At 38.0% G+C, this 20,782-nt stretch overlaps 3 protein-coding genes across 4 annotated transcripts; all 3 read right to left on the bottom strand.

Moving 5' to 3' along the window:
• Positions 1-129: 129 nt before the first annotated feature.
• On the bottom strand, positions 130-6,062 carry LOC145908781 (PX domain-containing protein kinase-like protein). Of its 2 annotated transcripts, XM_082996120.1 has the most exons (17): positions 5,921-6,062; positions 5,807-5,857; positions 5,405-5,639; positions 5,197-5,348; positions 4,540-4,614; positions 4,365-4,469; positions 4,159-4,263; positions 4,030-4,081; positions 3,862-3,971; positions 3,502-3,619; positions 3,310-3,440; positions 3,065-3,142; positions 2,835-2,921; positions 2,715-2,763; positions 2,091-2,144; positions 1,562-1,602; positions 684-822 (listed from the first exon to the last, which is right to left on the bottom strand). In XM_082996120.1, exons 1-16 carry the CDS (start codon positions 6,014-6,016, stop codon positions 1,589-1,591), a joined length of 1,512 nt encoding a protein of 503 aa, XP_082852246.1. In that variant the 5' UTR covers positions 6,017-6,062; the 3' UTR covers positions 684-822; positions 1,562-1,588. The 2 variants fall into 2 exon arrangements, with proteins under 2 accessions (XP_082852241.1, XP_082852246.1); XM_082996115.1 differs by lacking the exon at positions 1,562-1,602 and having other exon boundaries at positions 130-822.
• Positions 6,063-7,875: 1,813 nt separating this feature from the next.
• LOC145904201 (receptor-interacting serine/threonine-protein kinase 4-like) lies at positions 7,876-11,706 on the bottom strand. Its single transcript, XM_082992354.1, has 8 exons — positions 11,451-11,706; positions 11,186-11,376; positions 10,150-10,623; positions 9,866-10,095; positions 9,613-9,804; positions 9,422-9,556; positions 9,304-9,363; positions 7,876-9,234 (listed from the first exon to the last, which is right to left on the bottom strand). Exons 3-8 carry the CDS (start codon positions 10,524-10,526, stop codon positions 8,441-8,443), a joined length of 1,788 nt encoding a protein of 595 aa, XP_082848480.1. The 5' UTR covers positions 10,527-10,623; positions 11,186-11,376; positions 11,451-11,706; the 3' UTR covers positions 7,876-8,440.
• A 2,643-nt stretch (positions 11,707-14,349) lies between these two features.
• On the bottom strand, positions 14,350-20,610 carry LOC145903703 (receptor-interacting serine/threonine-protein kinase 1-like). Its single transcript, XM_082991834.1, has 9 exons — positions 20,595-20,610; positions 18,109-18,262; positions 17,845-18,035; positions 16,812-17,285; positions 16,528-16,757; positions 16,275-16,466; positions 16,086-16,217; positions 15,968-16,027; positions 14,350-15,900 (listed from the first exon to the last, which is right to left on the bottom strand). Exons 2-9 carry the CDS (start codon positions 18,133-18,135, stop codon positions 15,107-15,109), a joined length of 2,100 nt encoding a protein of 699 aa, XP_082847960.1. The 5' UTR covers positions 18,136-18,262; positions 20,595-20,610; the 3' UTR covers positions 14,350-15,106.
• Between the last annotated feature and the right edge of the window lie 172 nt (positions 20,611-20,782).

Raw genomic sequence — 20,782 nt, 5'->3', positions numbered from 1 at the left:
CGATCGTTGTATGTTCCGTCAACAAGTGTTTGAGATGATATTGGAAGATGGCCGTGTGCACTTTTACTCTTTGACGTGTTTAACTTTGCTGACGGCTGGTTTGGAAAAATCACACATTTTTTACTTGAAATCATGTTAACGTAATCTTTCAACGCTCGGGGAACGAAAATGAAAACTTGCCCAAAGGACTTATTGCACGAACACGAAGTGTTACAGAAGTGACGACAGCTAGAATGAATGACGATAAACCACGAAACAAGTCGAAATTTTAAAATACTGAGCGAACCGCGGATCGTGGTAGATTAAAAATCCTTGACACACACAGGTTTCAATTATGGCCAAGAAATGAAACATTGAAAAGATTAAATGAAAAATAACCTTGGACCCAACAATTGGCGAATATGATTGAAGCGTTCTTTGCTACATTCAACTCCATGACGTGCGCAATCGTTGCAGGAAAATCATACAAGCGAAACGGTTACAGATTACATCTTTAAAAAATCAGTGAAATTATGGCAATACGCGCTATATGCGATGTGACGTAATCGAGAATCACAACAACCTGATGATTAACAATCGGGTACTTCCCCTACGAAGCAAATCAGACTTTCGCTCCCGATTTATCGACGGTTGTTGCCTGTCGCAAACCACCCTTCCTGAAACCCTGGATTGAGCTGAGAAGAGCTCCACGTCCCGCTCCCGACGCTGGTGCGGGAGAAGCAGCAGGAGGCGAAGGAGCTGCAGCCGCCGGTGGAGGAGGGATTACACTCGGAGGAGGAGGAGGTGGGATCCCGCTTGGAGGTGGAGGAGGAATGCTTTGAACTGTGAAGAGCAGTTTGATCTGTAACTTTTGGGCCTGTTTTGTTACAAAAGCGTTGCAATTGGACCAGAAACAGCGCATATGTTGAACAACAGCAGCAAAGTACAGCAGAAAAAGAACAACCATAACAGATTGACATTGCGACAATTACCTACTGATGCGATAAAAAGTTCCTTAAACTAAAGTAAAGATTGTTTAAGTTTATCAAGTTGGTTTTCTCACCACAAACTCAACAGTTTGCTTGCGAAAAGCTTTCTACTTGCAAATGGTAAGGCAGATTGCAAACCATCATGAATTTTAGCCAGATGTTGGCGCTACCTTAAAGTTAGTGCTTGGCTTTTATCCAAAGTAAATTAGTTACGGTATATTTTAATGTAAAATATGAACCAAAACAAACTAATAGTCCAAACAATTAATTTAAGTTAGATAACTGATTTCAGCAACTCAATTGTATTGAAAAAACCAACATGTTAGTAACACTGTAATGTAGCTTAACTCAAATATAACAGACATAATGCAAAGATTATAATCACCAAAAAAAATGTGTTGATATCATGGCAAGCACAAAACTTTGTGGATGCAACAGGTTAGTGTGCAAATAATTGAACCGCACCATAAAGTATTGTATGCTACGCCCCACTGGAAATAGTGTGGGCACATTCCGGCCACCGCTAGATGGCGCAGGCAAGCACAAAAAGTGACATTACATGCGGGCATGCAAACAAGCACCCATACACAAACCTCCGTTTGCCCCTTCTGTTTCTTTAGTTATGACGTTGATGCTTAAAGAGAAAAATATCTCTTACTATGGAAATTGCAAATGAAGCCCTACCCCAATCTTAAAAGTACACACAAAACCTCAGGTGTTGTATTTAAACTTACAGTTCTACAAATGCTTGAAAAATCACGTGTCATCGATATACTATGTACTTGCTCCACTGATATTTAAGTTGAACAGGAAATTAACTGGGTCTGTTCTTTTCATTAACTTTGTGTGACACAAATTTTATGTTCCCACTACTACGATTAGCTATATCAAATACCTTCCTAATATGTCTCTGCAGGCATCTTTAAGTTTGCAATAAATGTGTTCTATCTATTTATATGAGTTGCAGTGCAAGCATTTTCACACTCATTCAACTACCCCCATCAGAACAATAAAAGGAAGCAAAAAACACAACCAGTCCAGTGGCTTCAAGCCTGTGTTTGTTAAAAATCAGTGAAGGTTGATAAAATAACATAAAAATGCTGATGAATGTGGAGAACTTACCAGGTGTGGTTGCATCACTGGAGTTTGCTGTGGGTGTGGTCGGGCTGTTTGAATCTGTAAAATGAAAATACAGTGAGTGAAAGCACAGAATGGCCCAACACTGTGTCCACAAATACAAAAACTGAACCACTGTTAACTAGTAGTGATGTGCCACACCGTGAGAGATATTACCTAATTTTTAGTATCTGCACCCAGTCGCGGTAATATGCATAAATACAAAAGACAGCTGTGACAGCTTTTACAACAAACACCCAAGATAATTTTATAATTTACTCGTTTTGGGACCCTTCTGCACAGAACAGCACATGATCTTACTGGTGCCCGTTTTCAGGTTGTTCGTTACTGATTTCTCCTTTTTCAAAACCAATTTGTTTGAAAAGGATTTTTTAACATCCAACCATTGGAATAATTAATGATAATATTTTAGAAGGAGGTTAACATTTGTTGCATGATGAATGCCCCACTCTTATTTGTTCTGATTTAATGAACAACACTATTAATTAGTCGCACTGTTAATATTTCGCATGTACTGTGACATGGGCATACCTAATCAAGCAAACAAAAAACAGAATAATAATGCAAAATCTTGTTTTTTTGTGGTAACTTTCTTGAACTAGTTCTTACTTGGCTGATCTGCATTTTCTTGGACAAGATCCAGTTTCTTTTGTGACTTCTGCGGATGAAAGTCACTTGTTTTAGTTGACATGCAAGTGGTTTTAGCAAAAACAATTGGTAAACACTTGCCTTTCTGGCATCGAGTTTCCGCCTTCTTCTTTCGCTTTCTGAACCATGGTGTGCTTTTGCTTTTGACAAGCGGCGAACTTGACCGATCTAGAGGATTGCAACAAGTCAATTTGTTGATACTGTTATCATGTGCTGTTATCATGGAACATGTTTTTATGACATACTTTCTACATACAGTAATTTCAACCTTAAGTTCAAGTCCAACCTATTATAAAAAATGCCCCTTTTACCACTTTTTGTTCTTCCTTCAAGCGCCTTTCTAAAGCTTCTTTATATTGACGAAATGTTTCTTTCAACTTGCTTGGAATCTAAACAAAACAGTTCTATTGAATAGTTTTGAGGCAAATGTTGTTCTTCAAAAGTTATGCATTAGAATAAAATACTTAATTGTATTACTAAAATCAAGAAAATTACTTTTGTATTTAGAATCAAATAAAATAAATAACGAAAAATGTCCAACAAAGAATAACTTTACCTTCAGTTGAGGTTTAATTCCAACTGTTGTGACAGTTTCATCGACGAAAAATGGGTGGCTCAATAATCCATCTAAAGTTGGCAGGCCCATTTTACAAGCCTCCAAGCTCAAAATCGATTCCAACACAGACCCTGAAAAACAGTTTATTGAGGCTGTGTTGCAATTTCAAATCTGGGTTTAGGAGAAACTCACTTATTTCAGCAGGGCTTTGTGGAGGAAGAGTGTCAATTGTTGCTTGGTTAAGTGGTCGACCGTACACCATTTCATACAAAAGTTGTCCAAAACTGTACACATCAATGGCCTCTGAGCTCTATATAAAATACCAAATATTAAAATGAATTTTTTTAGATGTTTCAAAGGTAATACTAACATGAAAAAAAGGAACTAGAAGAGTAAAATGGGAGTTAGGATCCCCAACACCTAACTAAGTTTTTTAGTTATTTCTAACTGAATTATTTACTTACGGAAAGAAATGGAAGTTTGTTGCAGACACTGCACTGTTTGCAATCTGAAACTTGCTTTCCAATATAAAAGAACGAACAAAAAACTTACATGAATTTTTCGGAACTCGCTGTAAAAAGGTTTGTAGTAGGGAGGAATGCCAAGAAGATAATTTTCAATGTCTGTCAGCTTACACACTTCTTTCTCTATCAGGATGTTACCTGGAACACACAACTTATGTGAAGCCATTACTTAAGTTGCATTTCCTACTGTAATTACCTGAGTGTAGATGGTGGCACGCCAGACCCTTTTCATTGAGAAATTTCAATACCTAAATAATTTTAAAAATTATTAGGAGCCAATTTAAAACAAAAATTACTTTCAAGTAAGGCTGTTAATGTCTCTTACTTCAAGAATTTGTCTGCCATATTGCTTTAACTCAGGAATCGGTAAACATAATGGAGACTTGGGATTTGCATATTTCTTGAGAAATGGGGCTTTCAACGCCTTTACCTGAATAAGAAAACCCATTTTACAATTTAATAAAACCAACCAGTTGCTATATTATGTCATAACATCAGCATATATTTACAAGCCATGTGTGTCTGGCTTACCTTGCATATATAATCCCTCAAGGAGCCGTCCTTAAGAAAACCTTTTATTGTAAGTGCTCCGTTTTCATTGGCTAATGCATGGGTAATTGGATAAATTGACGGATGCTACAAGAAACATATGCAACAGTTTTATTGGTGATTGTGATGTATATTTTTAAATTCCTGCGTAAAGTACCTGTACATTAGGTAAAAGCTTCATTACCGAAGCCTGGTCCTTTGCAGTCAAAAGGCGGTCTGGTCCATATTCAACCTAGGATAAAATAGTAAATATTTTTAGAATGCAATACTTATTCAGCATAAACAAAAAAACAACCTATAATATACAATCACAACAGAAAACATTGATTAAGAGTAGTTTTATACAGTAGAAAAAAATCGAACGGTAAACGTAATGTTTAAGTGAGCCGCAGTAAGTATTGTAACCAAATCTGTCATTTAAAATGCGATTTTAGCTAATAATTATGTGTGGTGGAGTTGACAGTGTGATCTAAAGGTGAATATTAGTGAAACATAGAGCCACATGTAAAATATTGGTGTGTAATTAAAAATATAAAAGACCCTCGATTATTAGCCACACAAATGATACGGTACACTTGAGTAAATGCCAAATCCACAAGTTACATTATTATGCACGAAACTCATTATTATAGGGTCAGCAAATTTTTTCACCGAGGGCCACAATATACGAGCATTGACATTCAGGGGCCAGACGACTGTTCAAGATTTAGAGGCCAAAGTAAGCGGGCCGAAACAACTACTCTTTTAAGGTATAGTTTGACTTATGTCCAAAGGCAAAAATAAATGTTTTGCAAAAAATTGCCTTGATATTTACCCAAGTAAGTAGCAGTCTTTGTTTGGGCTGATCCTTTGGTTTAATGAGAAAAAAACTTTTTCTAATCCTCCATCCCATTTCACGCAACGGCTCCACAACTTCCCAGGATGGCTCCGAGCGCAGGAACATAGAAACAAACTGCAGTGCCACTTCTACACAACACATAATAAAAAGAAGTTCTTTCTGAAAATTTTGAAGTCTGTCAAACCTGTGTGGTTGGTATTGTAGTTAATGGTATCCAAAAATTTTTTCACAATATCACTTGCAGCCAGTATTGGATGTTTGAGAATCATTTCCATCAGTTTCTGCAAACCATGTTGTCTTTCTGCAATAAACTCCCTTTCCATGTTGCCCAGCAATCGCTTGGGTGGCAGAGGAAGATCAACTCCAGCCACTTTTATTGATTCATGTAGAACCACAAAGTCATTGTACCTCCGTCGAATCTAATTGCAAACACAAGCACAATTACACTCTTACCCTTTCTACAAATTAACCATCCAAAAGTTCTGAATGCTTTGTAGATTATATATATGACAAAAGCATTGCAATAGTTTTGTGAAAACCAGGGTATCCCACAAAACAAGTTGGAGAAAAGTGTTTTACAACTTACCTCCCAAGTGTTTTCTTTTAATGGCCCACGTTGAATTCTCAGTATGAATTCCTTAAACAACATTTCAACATGTTTTAATGTTATTTGCATTTTGAGAAGATAGGTAGAACTTACAGTGTGGGACTGAACTGTTTCTGTTCCAGTGATGACACATGTCAATGGAAGAGTGTCATCAATTACAGGTGGTTTTTCTTTGTCCAAAACTGACATGGCAACGTTTGCTCAGTACTGAAACATTACTATTTATACAATTGCTTTGACTGTATAGACAAAACAAACATTGCTTGCAACAATTCAATAACTCACATTGGGAAGAAAACAAAGTTTATTGCTCAATTTGGAACTGGTCTAGCTTGCAAGGACTAGAATTTAACAATTAACTTTATCAAGACAAGGGTTTTATTAAGTCATGGAAAGGTATAATTGGTGTCCAGTGTATAATTCATCATTGTATTATAAATACCTATATATAGACCTATTCTAAAAATCAGGAAAACCCAGTTACAAAATTTTCAGTGTGATGTCATAGCTTGACCATCAACTATTTTTTAAACTAAGACTCCAATGTCAAACCTGATCTGACGATCACAAGGAGTATACAAACAGTGTACAATATTTCACAAAAATCGTTGGTAAAATCTTCCTAAAAACGGAGTAGTCTCTGATAAAAACTTTCTCCAGGTTACAAAACTTTAAACACTTACAACATCGCCGTTTTACAACGTAGTATCGTAGTGGTATGATTTTTTTACTCGTTATTGTTCACAGACAACAAAATGTTTTAAAATTGGTAAATATCGAATAATACTATACGGGAATGTATGTAATATTTATATGTGGTCAAAAATTATTACTTTACTTCTTTAGTTTTGCTTAATTTATCAAACGTATTGCTAACCTTAAGGGTGCCAAGGTCTCCACCAATTATCAGGATATCGCACTCTTTGAAATCTTGATCATTCGTATGAGAAATATACATCTATGTTTTAAACATGCAACAACTTCATGGCAATTTAATATCAGGGTAAAATGATTTCATGTGGACAACCTTGTCTTAAAAGTTCAGAAAGTGACTGCATAATTGCTTTCTGGGGCTATTTCGTCTGCTTTCTCTTTATTTCTTGTTTAAATGTTCTCACTCATCTAGTTTACTTTCGCTATAAGAAACATCAAACAACGATGTAGGCTACTTGTAAACAATTCGTACCGAATCGACTTGTGTAAATACAGCTAGGCAACTATAGTTGGGGAGAGTGTATAAGCGCGGGAGGCAATTCTACTCATTCACAATCAGCCCGTAATGAGGCTGATTAGAAAAATGTAGAGCTCATACTATGTGCCCAGTTTATGTATTGTAATTTTTTGCCTGTTAATAAAGTTCTACGCAATTCGCTTCAACCCAAAAACCTGATACAAACTTTAAAAGGCTGCATGCAAGTGAATCACAACTTGAAATCACAGTCGCGGGTGTAGGGAATTCGGCTTGTCATGATTCGAAACACTTTAATATTTTGTTTAACTTGGTCTTCTGAAACTGCTTTCTACTCTTTTACATTTACACCCGTCTTTCTGACGCCATCGCTGGTTATCTCGCTTGCGTTACGTCTTTCAACTTGCGCTACTTCTTCTAAGTCCCCTTTGTCGCGTAATCGCAGCAATTATCTCTTTGTTTCTCTCTCGTCTTTGATGTATCCCTATATATTTGCGACTGTTTCCACAAATAAACAGATCCTGGTTCTCGGTCTAACAGATCATAATGTGATCTCTCCTAGATCATAGTTTTCTCACAGATGATCACAGGTCATGGCTTTCGGTCCAACAGATCACAACGTGATCTCTCAGATTTGGTCTCATCGACCAGCACAGGTCTCGGTTTTCGTCTCACACCGAACTTCGCTCCAAGACCAAGACCATCGTTGTCGGGACCTGCTGCCAACATGGTGTCGGAAGCTTGATGTCGGAATTTCGCCCATGCGACCCTTTACGGGCTACCCAAAACGCACAGAGATCTGAACTTTGAACACCCCTTGTATAACTAATCTGAAAGCATTATGTATTTATGATGATGGCCAAAAATACGACAAACAAAGAAAGCAATGTTATGATTTTCTATGTTATATCCGTACACCAAGAAGAAAACCTGATCGGGATTCGTGGCCTGGTTCAAATCCCGGCATGGTAAAAAAAAGGACATATAGGCAGTGAAATATTATGAAAAACTCAGATGTGTTATGGGTTTCAGAGAGTAAAAGTTTATAGTTTAAAACCCAAACGCATAGATATTCTGCTTAGAATTTGGACCATGGCGCCTTGGTGAAGTGCCATACACTGTACAGTCGTCTGTTATTTTTAAAGACCAGCTATATACGTAGCATTTATGATAGTTAGACGATACATAAACAGACTGACGATATAATTTTCATCACATACACTTAAAACAACAACTTCATGACAAAACCAGACCATTAAGAAATAGAGACGTTGACAATTTTTGCCGCTTGTCATGGAAACAACGTTTTTGGCATGCTTTTTGAAGACGCGAAATAATATAGGATAATATATATGTACATTTGTAACGTATATAAATTTGACCAACTCCCGAAGATGTTTTTAAAGCATATCTTAAAGAATTAGTTACACGTAGACTTCGCCCTGTACGGGTTCGAAAACCTCATCTGAAAGTTGCATTTCACGAAGTTTTTTTTCCACCGCTGCTATGTATAGGTCCTTGCTCATAGCTTGGTTGGTCCATTTGTGTGAAGCCTGAATATTTCCTATGGCTTCGTTGTAGAGGACTTGTGCTCTAGCATTGTTTCCTAACTTGGCGTAAATATCTCCAATGTAGTCGCACAGCTGTCCTGTTGAACACGAGTTGGTGCGTGAAGGTGACGAGGTATTAAAACTTCTAATGACTTCAAAGCACAGCTCAGCCGCCTTCTCAGAATGCGAATGGTCATGGATTGCGCAACACACATGAACGACGTGTTTCAGTATGTTGTGGCATGAATTGACTTTTGCCGTGTAGTCAATGTTGCTCTTTCTTATTTTATCCAAGACTCTGACAAACACGGGCATGAGTTTATCCCTGACGTCATCGTCCTTGAATCTTTTCGTCATTTCGTCTGCAAGGTTTCGGCAAGTGACTGAGATTTTCTCAGACCAAAACTGACGTTCGGAATTTCCGATTCTGAGGACATCGTACAGGCTCATTGACATCCCAATGAACTCGACGGCAAGTGAAAACATGCGTCTGTCTTGCAAACCTCTTACGATTTCGAGGCAGTTCATTGTTAGGGTGAAGTGATTTCGTGTAGGCAACCTTGCCCGTAGTTGGTTCAGAAAATGATTGCATTGCTTTTTGAGGTTTCTTTCGTCATCCTTCTGTCTGATCATCATCATAATTTTCTCACTTGACTTGGAAACAATTTCTGAGAAGCATAACAAAATACGTTTTAGTTGTTCTTTAACGCTTGCCTGCAATACCCAATTGAGCTTACGCAAGTAGAGTTCTGGGTCAGTGGTCGGAGTTGAACCAGCTGGACAATGTGTAAACGATCCTAAAAAGCACACGATTTTACAAAAGTGGGTAGCTAAAGCGCTTATGGCGTTGCTCACGTGCGTGCTTGTTAATTCTGTTTTCTGGAGACCCTATGTTGGCAGGTGATGGTGTTCTGGCACCCACTGAAAAAGCTTGTTGGCGGAATGCTGAAGATCCAGCACTGTTCTCAGCGGGAGGGGAAGAAGTTGAACCTGAAATTAAATGTCGAGGACACATAATTGCAAGACGATTAATTTGTCACACGTACTTATTACACTCTCTTCTTTGTTAAACGACTGGATCTCAATGAACTGGTTGTTGAAGTTTGTCAAGTCAACGCATGCACGTTTTGGAAGTATATCAGGTGACTTTCCCTTTAGGATTTTAGTAATTTTTTTCCATTCGCGGTGAATGAAGAGACCATTGCACGATTGCATTTGTATGGAAGCCTCCCGTAAAACTATAAACAACATTCTTGTATAAGTGAAAAATGCATATTTACTTGAATTTGAACCTCTTACTTTCTGAACTCAAAGGACGTTTGCTGGGTTCAGAGTCCCAACATCGGATCATTGTGGTTTTCAAAAATTCAAAGATGTCTTGACCATGGGAAAGTTTTTCTTTAAGTTCGTCAATTAACCCCAAGTCGGGTCGTAACTTTCCATGCAACAGATTTGCGTATAGTGCAATTTCGTTTGAACCAAAGTAGACCGGCTTTCGGGTCAACATTTCGTAAATTATCATCGAAAGACTGTAAAAATATTGTTAATAAATAACGTCCACTCTATTTCCCAAGTACTTTTACCTGTAAATGTCCATCGACGGTTGTCTGGTTGCTTTGGTGTCTTTAAGGAATTCAGGAGCGACATAACTTAATGTGTACTGGCCTGATTCCTTGATCTGGACGGATTCAAACAACATTGATCCACCCCTGTTTCCCTCTGCGTTATTGATATTAGCCGATCCAAGATCAGCCAATTTCACAACGAAATTGAAGGTAAATAAGACATTGGATGGTTTCAAATCGCCGTGACAAATAAATGCGCCATTTTTGAAATTGTGCAAATAATCTAACCCACAAGCCAACTGCTTAATAATGCATAGCGAAATATCTGAAGATATATCTGGAATTTTCTTCGATGAAGTAAGTTCATGCAATGATCCACCATCGATGTGCTCCATAATGATGGCGATGCAATTTCCCCAACTCGTGATGCCAAGAACTTTAACGATGTTGTCATGATACAGTTTGCTGAGAATGTTTGCTTCCCTTCAAACGCTAACCAAACAATATTTACATTATTGCGGTTGGTTTTCAAAGCACACTGAGTATACCATAGTTTGCGTGTACATAATTCTGCTAAAAAAATTAACAATGCAAGTAAAATACTGCGGTACATGTAGCCTAGATTGTAGAATGTAGGCTATATTTCAAAATCCTAGATTCGTTGTAAATAAATGCCCAATACAATTACAAAGAAACACAGTTTTTTATAGTAAAAAAAGCAGTAGCTTTTTAATACAGGATCAGCCTGGCTTTTTATCAGGAATGTACATTTCGCCCCACAGGCATCTTCGGTTCCTTACAGTAAACACAGCCCATTCTATACTATTGTTGTTTTTCAGACGTTTTCAAAAATCCTTTTATTGTGTTTTCTGTAAGGAACTGAAGGGGCGAAATATACATTCCTGATAAAAAGCCGGGTTGATCCTGTAGTAAACAGCTACTGCTTTTTTTGTGTGATTACAAAAGCATGCAGTGATCGCCAGGGCTGCATCTGCAGTTTTGGTTAGATCCCAATTTTTCAATTTTTAAAGTCGGTTTTTACAGAATGCCTCACTTGATAAGTGCTTTGCTGTGTTTTCCTGCAAAGTTGTAACATTTGGCCACCACTGTATCGTACTCTTCATGGTAACACCGGCGAACATGACCAAACGAACCACAACCCAAGTAGTCCACTATGTGGGGACTCGTCTTAAAACTTTCAGGACTAAGTCGATATAACGCCCTTGAAAAAGTGCTTTCCCATTCCTAACGGGAAAAGGTCATTAAGGTTGATATTGCTTTGCCAATATAAGAATAGTGCTTTCACAAAACGAGCTAACCTCTGAAATTTGTTCTCCTTCTTCCATCCACCTTGATATATTATACTTGCTAAGGCACTTGATACATTATGAAGGAATAAAAACCACAAGTGGACGATCAGTTTGCTCCAAGGCTCAGATCAGACAAACAAGGCCATCGCCCTAAACAAGCAGCCTAAACAAGCAGTTTGCACTCAATATTAGACAAATAACACTACGCCATCGCCCTGTGCAAACAGTCCAAATGGGCGATAAAGCTAACTAATACTTAGAGCTGTACAGTCTTGTTTTTGTGTTCTTCTTTCTTTTATAGATAAAGTTTTTCACTGCTATCTATGTCTCTGTTGGTTATAAAGCAACGAATTCACTGTGTTTTGCTGAGCACGTTCTTGCAACACTTGAGTTGTAAACTTTGTCTTTATTTTGCGTTTCGCATCACTGGACTGGCTCCCTTCACCGCGGGGCAAATACAAAAGAAGGCGTCACGAATGACTAGTCATGGGCACCTTACTATAATCTCAACCCTACTCGTTCCTTTGCTTGGGATTTGCCGCTAATCCCGTAGACAAGGATGTTGTAAATATGGTTTTGAGCTAAAAACATTTGTACCACTGCAAATAACGATTTCCTTTTCCCGAAACAACAAAACACCACTTTAGTGTCGTTATTCGTGCGTTAACTTTTCTGGTGTTTGTTTCGCGGTCACATTTTATTTCACATTATTAAATTGCCGTATCAGTCTATATGTGAGAAATTCTTTCTCTGATTGGCACTCTTTTGCAAAAGACTGACTTTTGTATTGTAAACAGTACACAAGCTTTCCCTCGCTTCGTCAGGTGTAAATGAACACAATGCGTCGTCATGCGGGTAATGGTCTTGCAAAAAGTTAAAGGGAAATCAAGATCAGCAAGGGAGACGGCCGAGCAACACCACATTAACCGCTTCAACGCTATCAAAGATGGGCTCAACAGAGATTGGGGATTCCTGAGCCATTATCAACACGACGATGCCGCAGGAACGATGCAGCAACACGACGACGCCAACTAACGGCAGCTTATCGTTTACAGTGCCTTTTTTCTTCGACCGCCTTGCGCTTGTTTTTTTGTATCGCATTGTGTTCATTTACACCTGACGAAGCGAGGGAAAATCGCGAAAGCTTGTGTACTGTTTACAATACAAAAGTCAGTCTTTTGCAAAAGAGTGCCAATCAGAGAAAGAATTTATTTTGTTTCACGAATCCCAACGTCATTACACGATTCCAATCATCGTTGTTAAATAATTTTGAAGTCAGAACTTTCCAAACGATGCGTAATATTGTTGGGGCGTCGTAGGCTTTGGACGAATTTTACTTCGATGATAAACTGCGTGACCTTCCAGCCGTTGGCCTTGATAAACAAAAACGAATTAACGTATTACACAAGCGAATTCGTCTCTAAAAATACCGTCAACACTACAAATAGACAAGATGAATTATTTTCGGGTGCGTCGTTGTAAGATTTTGGTAGAGTTAAGTGCATGCAAGTTGGAAAGTGTTGAGATATGCTCATTACATGTAGGATTTACTACCAATATTTGTGTCGACATTCGGATTAGGCCGAACATTGAAATATACTGCGGGAGTTACTATTAGGGTTCAGCATTTCCCTGGCAAAGCAGCATTTTTTAAATACAAACAAAACCGTGGACACAAATAACAATTTAGAGGCAAAATATTGACCAACAAAAAATTCATTGCAAAATACGAAGGAATGCTTGACTTGTTTTTGGTTTCAGGTACTCTGTTGTTATTAATGTACGCGTACGCGTTCTGTATTAAAGTAGATGATGCGAATGCATTATCTTAAAATAGTCCACTTCACTTAAACGCTTTATTTTTTTTTTTGTATTTTCACTTCACTTAAACTCACATGTTTATTTTCACACTCACCTTCATAATATATTTGTAATTATTTTGCAATTTTACTCGTTTTAATATGCCCGAGCGATCATGCTTGCGTGGCAAACGCGGGCAGAAATAATTGGTCAAGCGCTGGCGAGAGAAATAATGAGCGAAGAGCCAGACAGTTCTCTGGTGGTGGCGTGTGGTAAACACTGTTTTTGGTGGGAGATCTTATGTGGTAATTGTCGATGAACGCTAGTCGTAGTGGAATGTGCATTTTGTGCAAGTCTTAGAACAAACGTTGTTTTATTTGCGCTTTTATCGTTTTATTCTTTTATACCTATTAGCGTTTTTCTATTTTATTACAAAAATAGCCAACTTGGTCGTGTGACTCCAGGCCTCTGCGATAGGCCGTTAGTGCAGAGTAGCCTAGGCGTTAACCAAGTTAGGAAGACAAGCTAATTTCGGTTACATGTAAAGGTTTCCAATTTGACAAAAGAAACATTTTTAACTTTAGTCCAATAATATAAAATGCAAAAGAAGTTATTACTGACTTCTTATTGCAATGATTTTACATATTCGGACAAAAAACCGTTGCATTTATCTTAATTCCGATACAAAAAATCAAGTGGCAAAATTGTGAAAACTCATAAGATTGACATACAATCAACATTAGCACATGAAATATGATGATTGACATACAAATTTAACATTAGTGAAAAAAAAAAGTTATCAAGAAAAAGTTATTATATTCTGTCTTTCGTTTTCTTCTGAAGACCACATATACGTGGCATTTTTTGAAAGTTGGACGATACATAAACAGACTGAAAGTAAAATTTTCATCAACACACACTCAAAACAACAACTTCATGGCTTCGCTTTAACCCAAAAGTCCAATCTAAACTTTGAAAGGATGTAAGTGAATCACAAATTGAAACCACAGTCGTAGGCCACCCAAAATTGCGCCGAGATCCGCACTTCAAACACCCCTTACATAACTAATCTGAAAGCATTATGTATTTATAATCAAACCTACGACATAAAAATGCGACAAACAAAGAAAACAATGCTATAATTTGCTTCAATTTCTAATTTGCTTCGTTATGATTCATTATCTTTTAGGATTTTCATGATGACTTTCAAGCCAGCAGCATTTCTAACTATGATATATGTCACGGCAACTTGGAACATAAAATAAAAGAAACGACAAAAAGATGGAGAAATTGCTACGAAGAAGGCATAACAGCTGCGCCACAAACAAAAAACAAAACCGTAGACGATTTAAGATTTAGTGAAAAAAGTTAACAGTTAGAGATTTATATTTAGAATATTGAAGTGTGAACAGGAATATATAGGCAAAAAAATATTATGGAGAACTCAGATATGTTATGGGTTTCAGAAAGTAAAAGTTTTTAGTTTAAAATAAGAAAAAAAAACGTATAAATCTTCTGCTTAGAATTTGGGCCATGGGGTTATAATGGTAAAGTGCCATGCACTGTTCAGTCTTCTGTTATGTTTGAAGACCAGCTATACGTAGCAACTGCCATTTAGACGATATATTACAATTTGACGATAAAATGTTTATCACACACTTAAAACAACAACTTCATGTCAAAACTAAAACATAGAGAAACAGAAACATTGACACCTTCATTTCCGCTTGTCATGGGAACATTTTTCGAATGCTATTTTAGGACGGCAAATAATATACGCCGGTAATATATTCATGTACGTTAGGAACGTATAAAAATTTGTTCAGCTCACGAAGATGTTTTTAAAGCACATCATAAAGAATTAGTTACACGTATACTTCGCCCTCTACTGGTTCGAAAACCTCATCTGACAGTGGCATTTCACGAAGTTTTTTTTCGACCGCTGCTATGTATAGGTCCTTGCTTACAGCTTGGTTGGTCCATGTGTGTGAAGCCTGAATATTTCCTATGGCTTCGTTGTAGAGGACTTGTGCTCTAGCATTGTTTCCTAACTTGGCGTAAATATCTCCAATGTAGTCGAAGAGCTGTCCTGTTGAACACGAGTTGGTGCGTGAAGGTGACGAGGTATTAAAACTTCTAATGACTTCAAAGCACAGCTCAGCCGCCTTCTCAGAATGCGAATGGTCATGGATTGCGCAACACACATGAACGACGTGTTTCAGTATGTTGTGGCATGAATTGACTTTTGCCGTGTAGTCAATGTTGCTCTTTCTTATTTTATCCAAGACTCTGACAAACACAGGCATGAGTTTATCCCTGACGTCATCGTCCTTGAATCTTTTCGTCATTTCGTCTGCAAGGTTTCGGCAAGTGGCTGAGATTTTCTCAGACCAAAACTGACGTTCGGAATTTCCGATTTTTAGGACATCGTACAGGCTCATTGACATCCCAATGAACTCGACGGCAAGTGAAAACATGCATCTGTCTTGCAAACCTCTTACGATTTCGAGGCAGTTCATTGTTAGGGTGAAGTGATTTCGTGTAGGCAACCTTGCCCGTAGTTGGTTCAGAAAATGATTGCATTGCTTTGTGATGTTTCTTTCGTCATCCTTCTGTTTGATCATCATCATAATTTTCTCACTTGACTTGGAAACAATTTCTGAGAAGCATAACAAAATACGTTTTAGTTGTTCTTTAACGCTTGCCTGCAATACCCAATTGCTCACGCAAATAGAGTTCTGGGTCAGTGGTCGGAGTTGAACCAGCTGGAGGATGTGTAAACGATCCTAAAAAGCACACAATTTTACAAAAGTGGGTAGCTAAAGCGCTTATGGCATTGCTCACGTGCGTGTTGGTTATTTCGGTTTACTGGAGAGTCTATGGCAGGTGATGGTGTTCTGGCACGCACTGAAAAAGCTTGTTGGCGGAATGCTGAAGATCCAGCACGGTTCTCAGCGGGAGGAAAAGAAGCTGAACCTGAAATTAAATGTCGAGGACACATAATTGCAAGACGATTATTATAGTCACACGTACGTATTGCACTTTCTTCTTTTTTAAACGACTGGATCTCAATGAACTGGTTGTTGAAGTTTGTCAAGTCAACGCATGCATGTTTTGGAAGTATATCAGGTGACTTTCCCTTTAGGATTTTAGTAATTTTTTTCCATTCGCGGTGAATGACGAGACCATTGCACGATTGCAATTGTATGGAAGCCTCCCGTAAAACTATAAACAACATTCTTGTATAAGTGAAAAATGCATATTAACTTGAATTTGAACCTCTTACTTTCTGAACTCAAAGGACGTTTGCTGGGTTCAGAGTCCCAACATCGGATCATCGTGGTTTTCAAAAATTCAAAGATGTCTTGACCATGGGAAAGTTTTTCTTTAAGTTCGTCAATTAACCCCAAGTCGGGTCGAAACCTTCCATGCAACAGATTCACGTACAGTGCAATTTCGTTTGAACCAAAGTAGACCGGCTTTCGGGTCAACATTTCGTAAATTATCATCGAAAGACTGTAAAAATATTGTTAATAAATAACGTCCACTCTATTTCCCAAGTACTTTTACCTGTAAATGTCCATCGACGGTTGTCTGGTTGCTTTGGTGTCTTTTAAGAACTCTGGAGCGACATAACTTAATGTGTACTGGCCTGATTCCTTGATCTGGACGGATTCAAACAACAATGATCCACCCCTGTTTCCCTCTGCGTTATTGATATTAGCCGATCCAAGATCAGCCAATTTCACAACGAAATTGAAGGTAAATAAGACATTGGATGGTTTCAAATCGCCGTGACAAATAAACGCGCCATTTTTGAAATTGTGCAAATAATCTAACCCACAAGCCAACTGCCTAACAATGCATAGCGAAATATCTGAAGATATATCTGGAATTTTCTTCGATGAAGCAAGCTCATGCAATGATCCACCATCGATGTGCTCCATAATGATGGCGATGCAATTTCCCCAACTCGTGATGCCAAGAACTTTAACGATGTTGTCATGATACAGTTTGCTGAGAATGTTTGCTTCCCTTGAAACGCTAACCAAACAATATTTACATTATTGCGGTTGGTTTTCAAAGCACACTGAGTATACCATAGTTTGCGTGTACATAATTCTGCTAAAAAAATTAACAATGCAAGTAAAATACTGCGGTACATGTAGCCTAGATTGTAGAATGTAGGCTATATTTCAAAATCCTAGATTCGTTGTAAATAAATGCCCAATACAATTACAAAGAAACACAGTTTTTTATAGTAAAAAAAAGCAGTAGCTTTTTACTACAGGATCAGCCTGGCTTTTTATCAGGAATGTACATTTCGCCCCACATCATCGGTTCCTTACAGTAAACACAGCCCATTCTATACTATTGTTGTTTTTCAGACGTTTTTAAAAATCCTTTCATTGTGTTTTCTGTAAGGAACTGAAGGGGCGAGATATACATTCCTGACAAAAAGCCGGGTTGATCCTGTAGTAAACAGCTACTGCTTTTTTTGTGTGATTACAAAAGCATGCAGTGATCGCCAGGGCTGCATCTGCAGTTTTGGTTAGATCCCAATTTTTCAATTTTTAAAGTCGGTTTTTACAGAATGCCTCACTTGATGAGTGCTTTGCTGTGTTTTCCTGCAAAGTTGTAACATTTGGCCACCACTGTATCGTACTCTTCATGGTAACACCGGCGAACATGACCAAACGAACCACAACCCAAGTAGTCCACTATGTGGGGACTCGTCTTAAAACTTTCAGGACTAAGACGATACAATGACCTTGAAAAAGTGCTTTCCCATTCCTAACGGGAAAAGGTCATTAGGGTTGATATTGCTTTGCCAATATAAGATAGTGCTTTCACAAAACGAGCTAACCTCTGAAATTTGTTCTCCTTCTTCCATCCACCTTAATATATTATACTTGCTAAGGCACTTGATACATTATGAAGGAATGAAAACCAGAAGTGGACGAGCATTTTGCTCCAAGGCTCAGATCAGACAAACAAGGCCATCGCCCTAAACAAGCAGCCTAAACAAGCAGTTTGCACTCAATATTAGACAAGTAACACTAGGCCATCGCCCTGTGCAAACAGTCCAAATGGGCGATTAGCTAACTAATACTTAGAGCTGTACAGTCTTGTTTTTGTGTTCTTCTTTCTTTTATAGATAAAGTTTTTCACTGCTCTCTATGTCTCTGTTGGTTATAAAGCAACGAATTCACTGTGTTTTGCTGAGCACGTTCTTGCAACACTTGAGTTGTAAACTTTGTCTTTATTTTGCGTTTCGCATCACTGGACTGGCTCCCTTCACCGCGGGGCAAATACAAAAGAAGGCGTCACGAATGACTAGTCATGGGCACCTTACTATAATCTCAACCCTCCTCGTTCCTCTGCTTGGGATTTGCCGTTAATCCCGTAGACAAGGATGTTGTAAATATGGTTTTGAGCTAAAAACATTTGTACCACTGCAAATAACGATTTCCTTTTCCCGAAACAACAAAACACCACTTTAGTGTCGTTATTCGTGCGTTAACTTTTCTGGTGTTTGTTTCGCGGTCACATTTTATTTCACATTATTAAATTGCCGTATCAGTCTATATGTGAGAAATTCTTTCTCTGATTGGCACTCTTTTGCAAAAGACTGACTTTTGTATTGTAAACAGTACACAAGCTTTCCCTCGCTTCGTCAGGTGTAAATGAACACAATGCGTCGTCATGCGGGTAATGGTCTTGCAAAAAGTTAAAGGGAAATCAAGATCAGCAAGGGAGACGGCCGAGCAACACCACATTAACCGCTTCAACGCTATCAAAGATGGGCTCAACAGAGATTGGGGATTCCTGAGCCATTATCAACACGACGATGCCGCAGGAACGATGCAGCAACACGACGACGCCAACTAACGGCAGCTTATCGTTTACAGTGCCTTTTTTCTTCGACCGCCTTGCGCTTGTTTTTTTGTATCGCATTGTGTTCATTTACACCTGACGAAGCGAGGGAAAATCGCGAAAGCTTGTGTACTGTTTACAATACAAAAGTCAGTCTTTTGCAAAAGAGTGCCAATCAGAGAAAGAATTTATTTTGTTTCACGAATCCCAACGTCATTACACGATTCCAATCATCGTTGTTAAATAATTTTGAAGTCAGAACTTTCCAAACGATGCGTAATATTGTTGTGGCGTCGTAGGCTTGGGAGGCATTGGACGAATTTTACTTCGATGATAAACTGCGTGACCTTCCAGCCGTTGGCCTTGATAAAAAAAAACGAATCAACGTATCACGCAAGCGAATTCGTCTCTAAAAATACCGTCAACACTACAAATAGACAAGATGAATTATTTTCGGGTGCGTCGTTGTAAGATTTTGGTAGAGTTAAGTGCATGCAAGTTGGAAAGTGTTGAGATATGCTTATTGCATGTAGGATTTACTACCAATATTTGTGTCGACATTCGGATTAGGCCGAACATTGAAATATACTGCGGGAGTTACTATTAGGGTTCAGCATTTCCCTGGAAAAGCATCATTTTTTAAATACAAACAAAACCGTGGACACAAATAACAATTTAGAGGCAAAATATTGACCAACAAAAAATTCATTGCAAAATACGAAGGAATGCTTGACTTGTTTTTGGTTTCAGGTACTCTGTTGTCATTAATGTACGCGTACGCGTTCTGTATTAAAGTAGATGATGCGAATGCATTATCTTAAAATAGTCCACTTCACTTAAACGCTTTATTTTTTTTTGTATTTTCACTTCACTTAAACACACATGTTTTTCTTTGTTTATTTTCACACTCACCTTTATAATATATTTGTAACTATTTTGCAATTTTACTCGTTTTAATATGCCCGAGCGATCATGCTTGCGTGGCAAACGCGGGCAGACAGTTCTCTGGTGGTGGCGTGTGGTAAACACTGTTTTTGGTGGGAGGTCTTATGTGGTAATTGTCGATGAACGCTAGTCGTAGTGGAATGTGCATTTTGTGCAAGTCTTAGAACAAACGTTGTTTTATTTGCGCTTTTATCGTTTTATTCTTTTATACCTATTAGCGTTTTTCTATTTCATAACAAAAATAGCCAACTTGGTCGTGTGACTCCAGGCTTCTGCGATAGGCCGTTAGTGCAGAGTAGCCTAGGCGTTAACGAAGTTAGGAAGACAAGCTAATTTCGGTTACATGTAAAGGTTTCCAATTTGACAAAAGAAACATTTTTAACTTTAGTCCAATAATATAAAATGCAAAAGAAGTTATTACTGACTTCTTATTGCAATGATTTCACATATTCGGACAAAAAACCGTTGCATTGATCTTAATTCCGATACAAAAAATCAAGTGGCAAAATTGTGAAAACTCATAAGATTGACATACACTCAACATTAGCACATGAAATATGATGATTGACATACAAATTTAACATTAGTGAAAAAAAAAAGTTATCAAGAAAAAGTTATCAAATTCTGTCTTTTGTTTTCTTCTGAAGACCACATATACGTGGCATTTTTTGAAAGTTGGACGATACATAAACAGACTGAAAATTTTCATTAAACACACT

This window comes from Ascidia mentula, chromosome 1, assembly GCF_947561715.1.
Source record: "Ascidia mentula chromosome 1, kaAscMent1.1, whole genome shotgun sequence".
In the NCBI taxonomy this organism is placed as follows: domain Eukaryota; kingdom Metazoa; phylum Chordata; class Ascidiacea; order Phlebobranchia; family Ascidiidae; genus Ascidia; species Ascidia mentula.
Note: the sequence above shows the minus strand (reverse complement) of the source record. Positions and strands in the feature narration are given on the sequence as shown.

Bases quoted from the DNA above. Each gene is read 5' to 3' on its own strand.
- LOC145908781 (XM_082996115.1), bottom strand. From the start codon at position 6,016: ATGTCAGTTTTGGACAAAGAAAAACCACCTGTAATTGATGACACTCTT. The intron at 4,615-5,196 runs GTAAATATCAAG...ATTTTATCCTAG, and splicing joins AAAGACTGCTACTTACTTGG to GTTGAATATGGACCAGACCG. The intron at 2,145-2,714 runs GTAAGAACTAGT...TTCATTTTACAG, and splicing joins AGAAAATGCAGATCAGCCAA to ATTCAAACAGCCCGACCACA.
- LOC145904201 (XM_082992354.1), bottom strand. From the start codon at position 10,526: ATGGAGCACATCGATGGTGGATCATTGCATGAACTTACTTCATCGAAG. The intron at 10,096-10,149 runs GTAAAAGTACTT...ATATTTTTACAG, and splicing joins CCGTCGATGGACATTTACAG to TCTTTCGATGATAATTTACG. The intron at 9,364-9,421 runs GTGAGCAACGCC...TGTGCTTTTTAG, and splicing joins CAGAATTAACAAGCACGCAC to GATCGTTTACACATTGTCCA.
- LOC145903703 (XM_082991834.1), bottom strand. From the start codon at position 18,135: ATGGAAGAAGGAGAACAAATTTCAGAG. The intron at 16,758-16,811 runs GTAAAAGTACTT...ATATTTTTACAG, and splicing joins CCGTCGATGGACATTTACAG to TCTTTCGATGATAATTTACG. The intron at 15,901-15,967 runs GTGAGCAATTGG...TATGCTTCTCAG, and splicing joins TGACCCAGAACTCTATTTGC to AAATTGTTTCCAAGTCAAGT.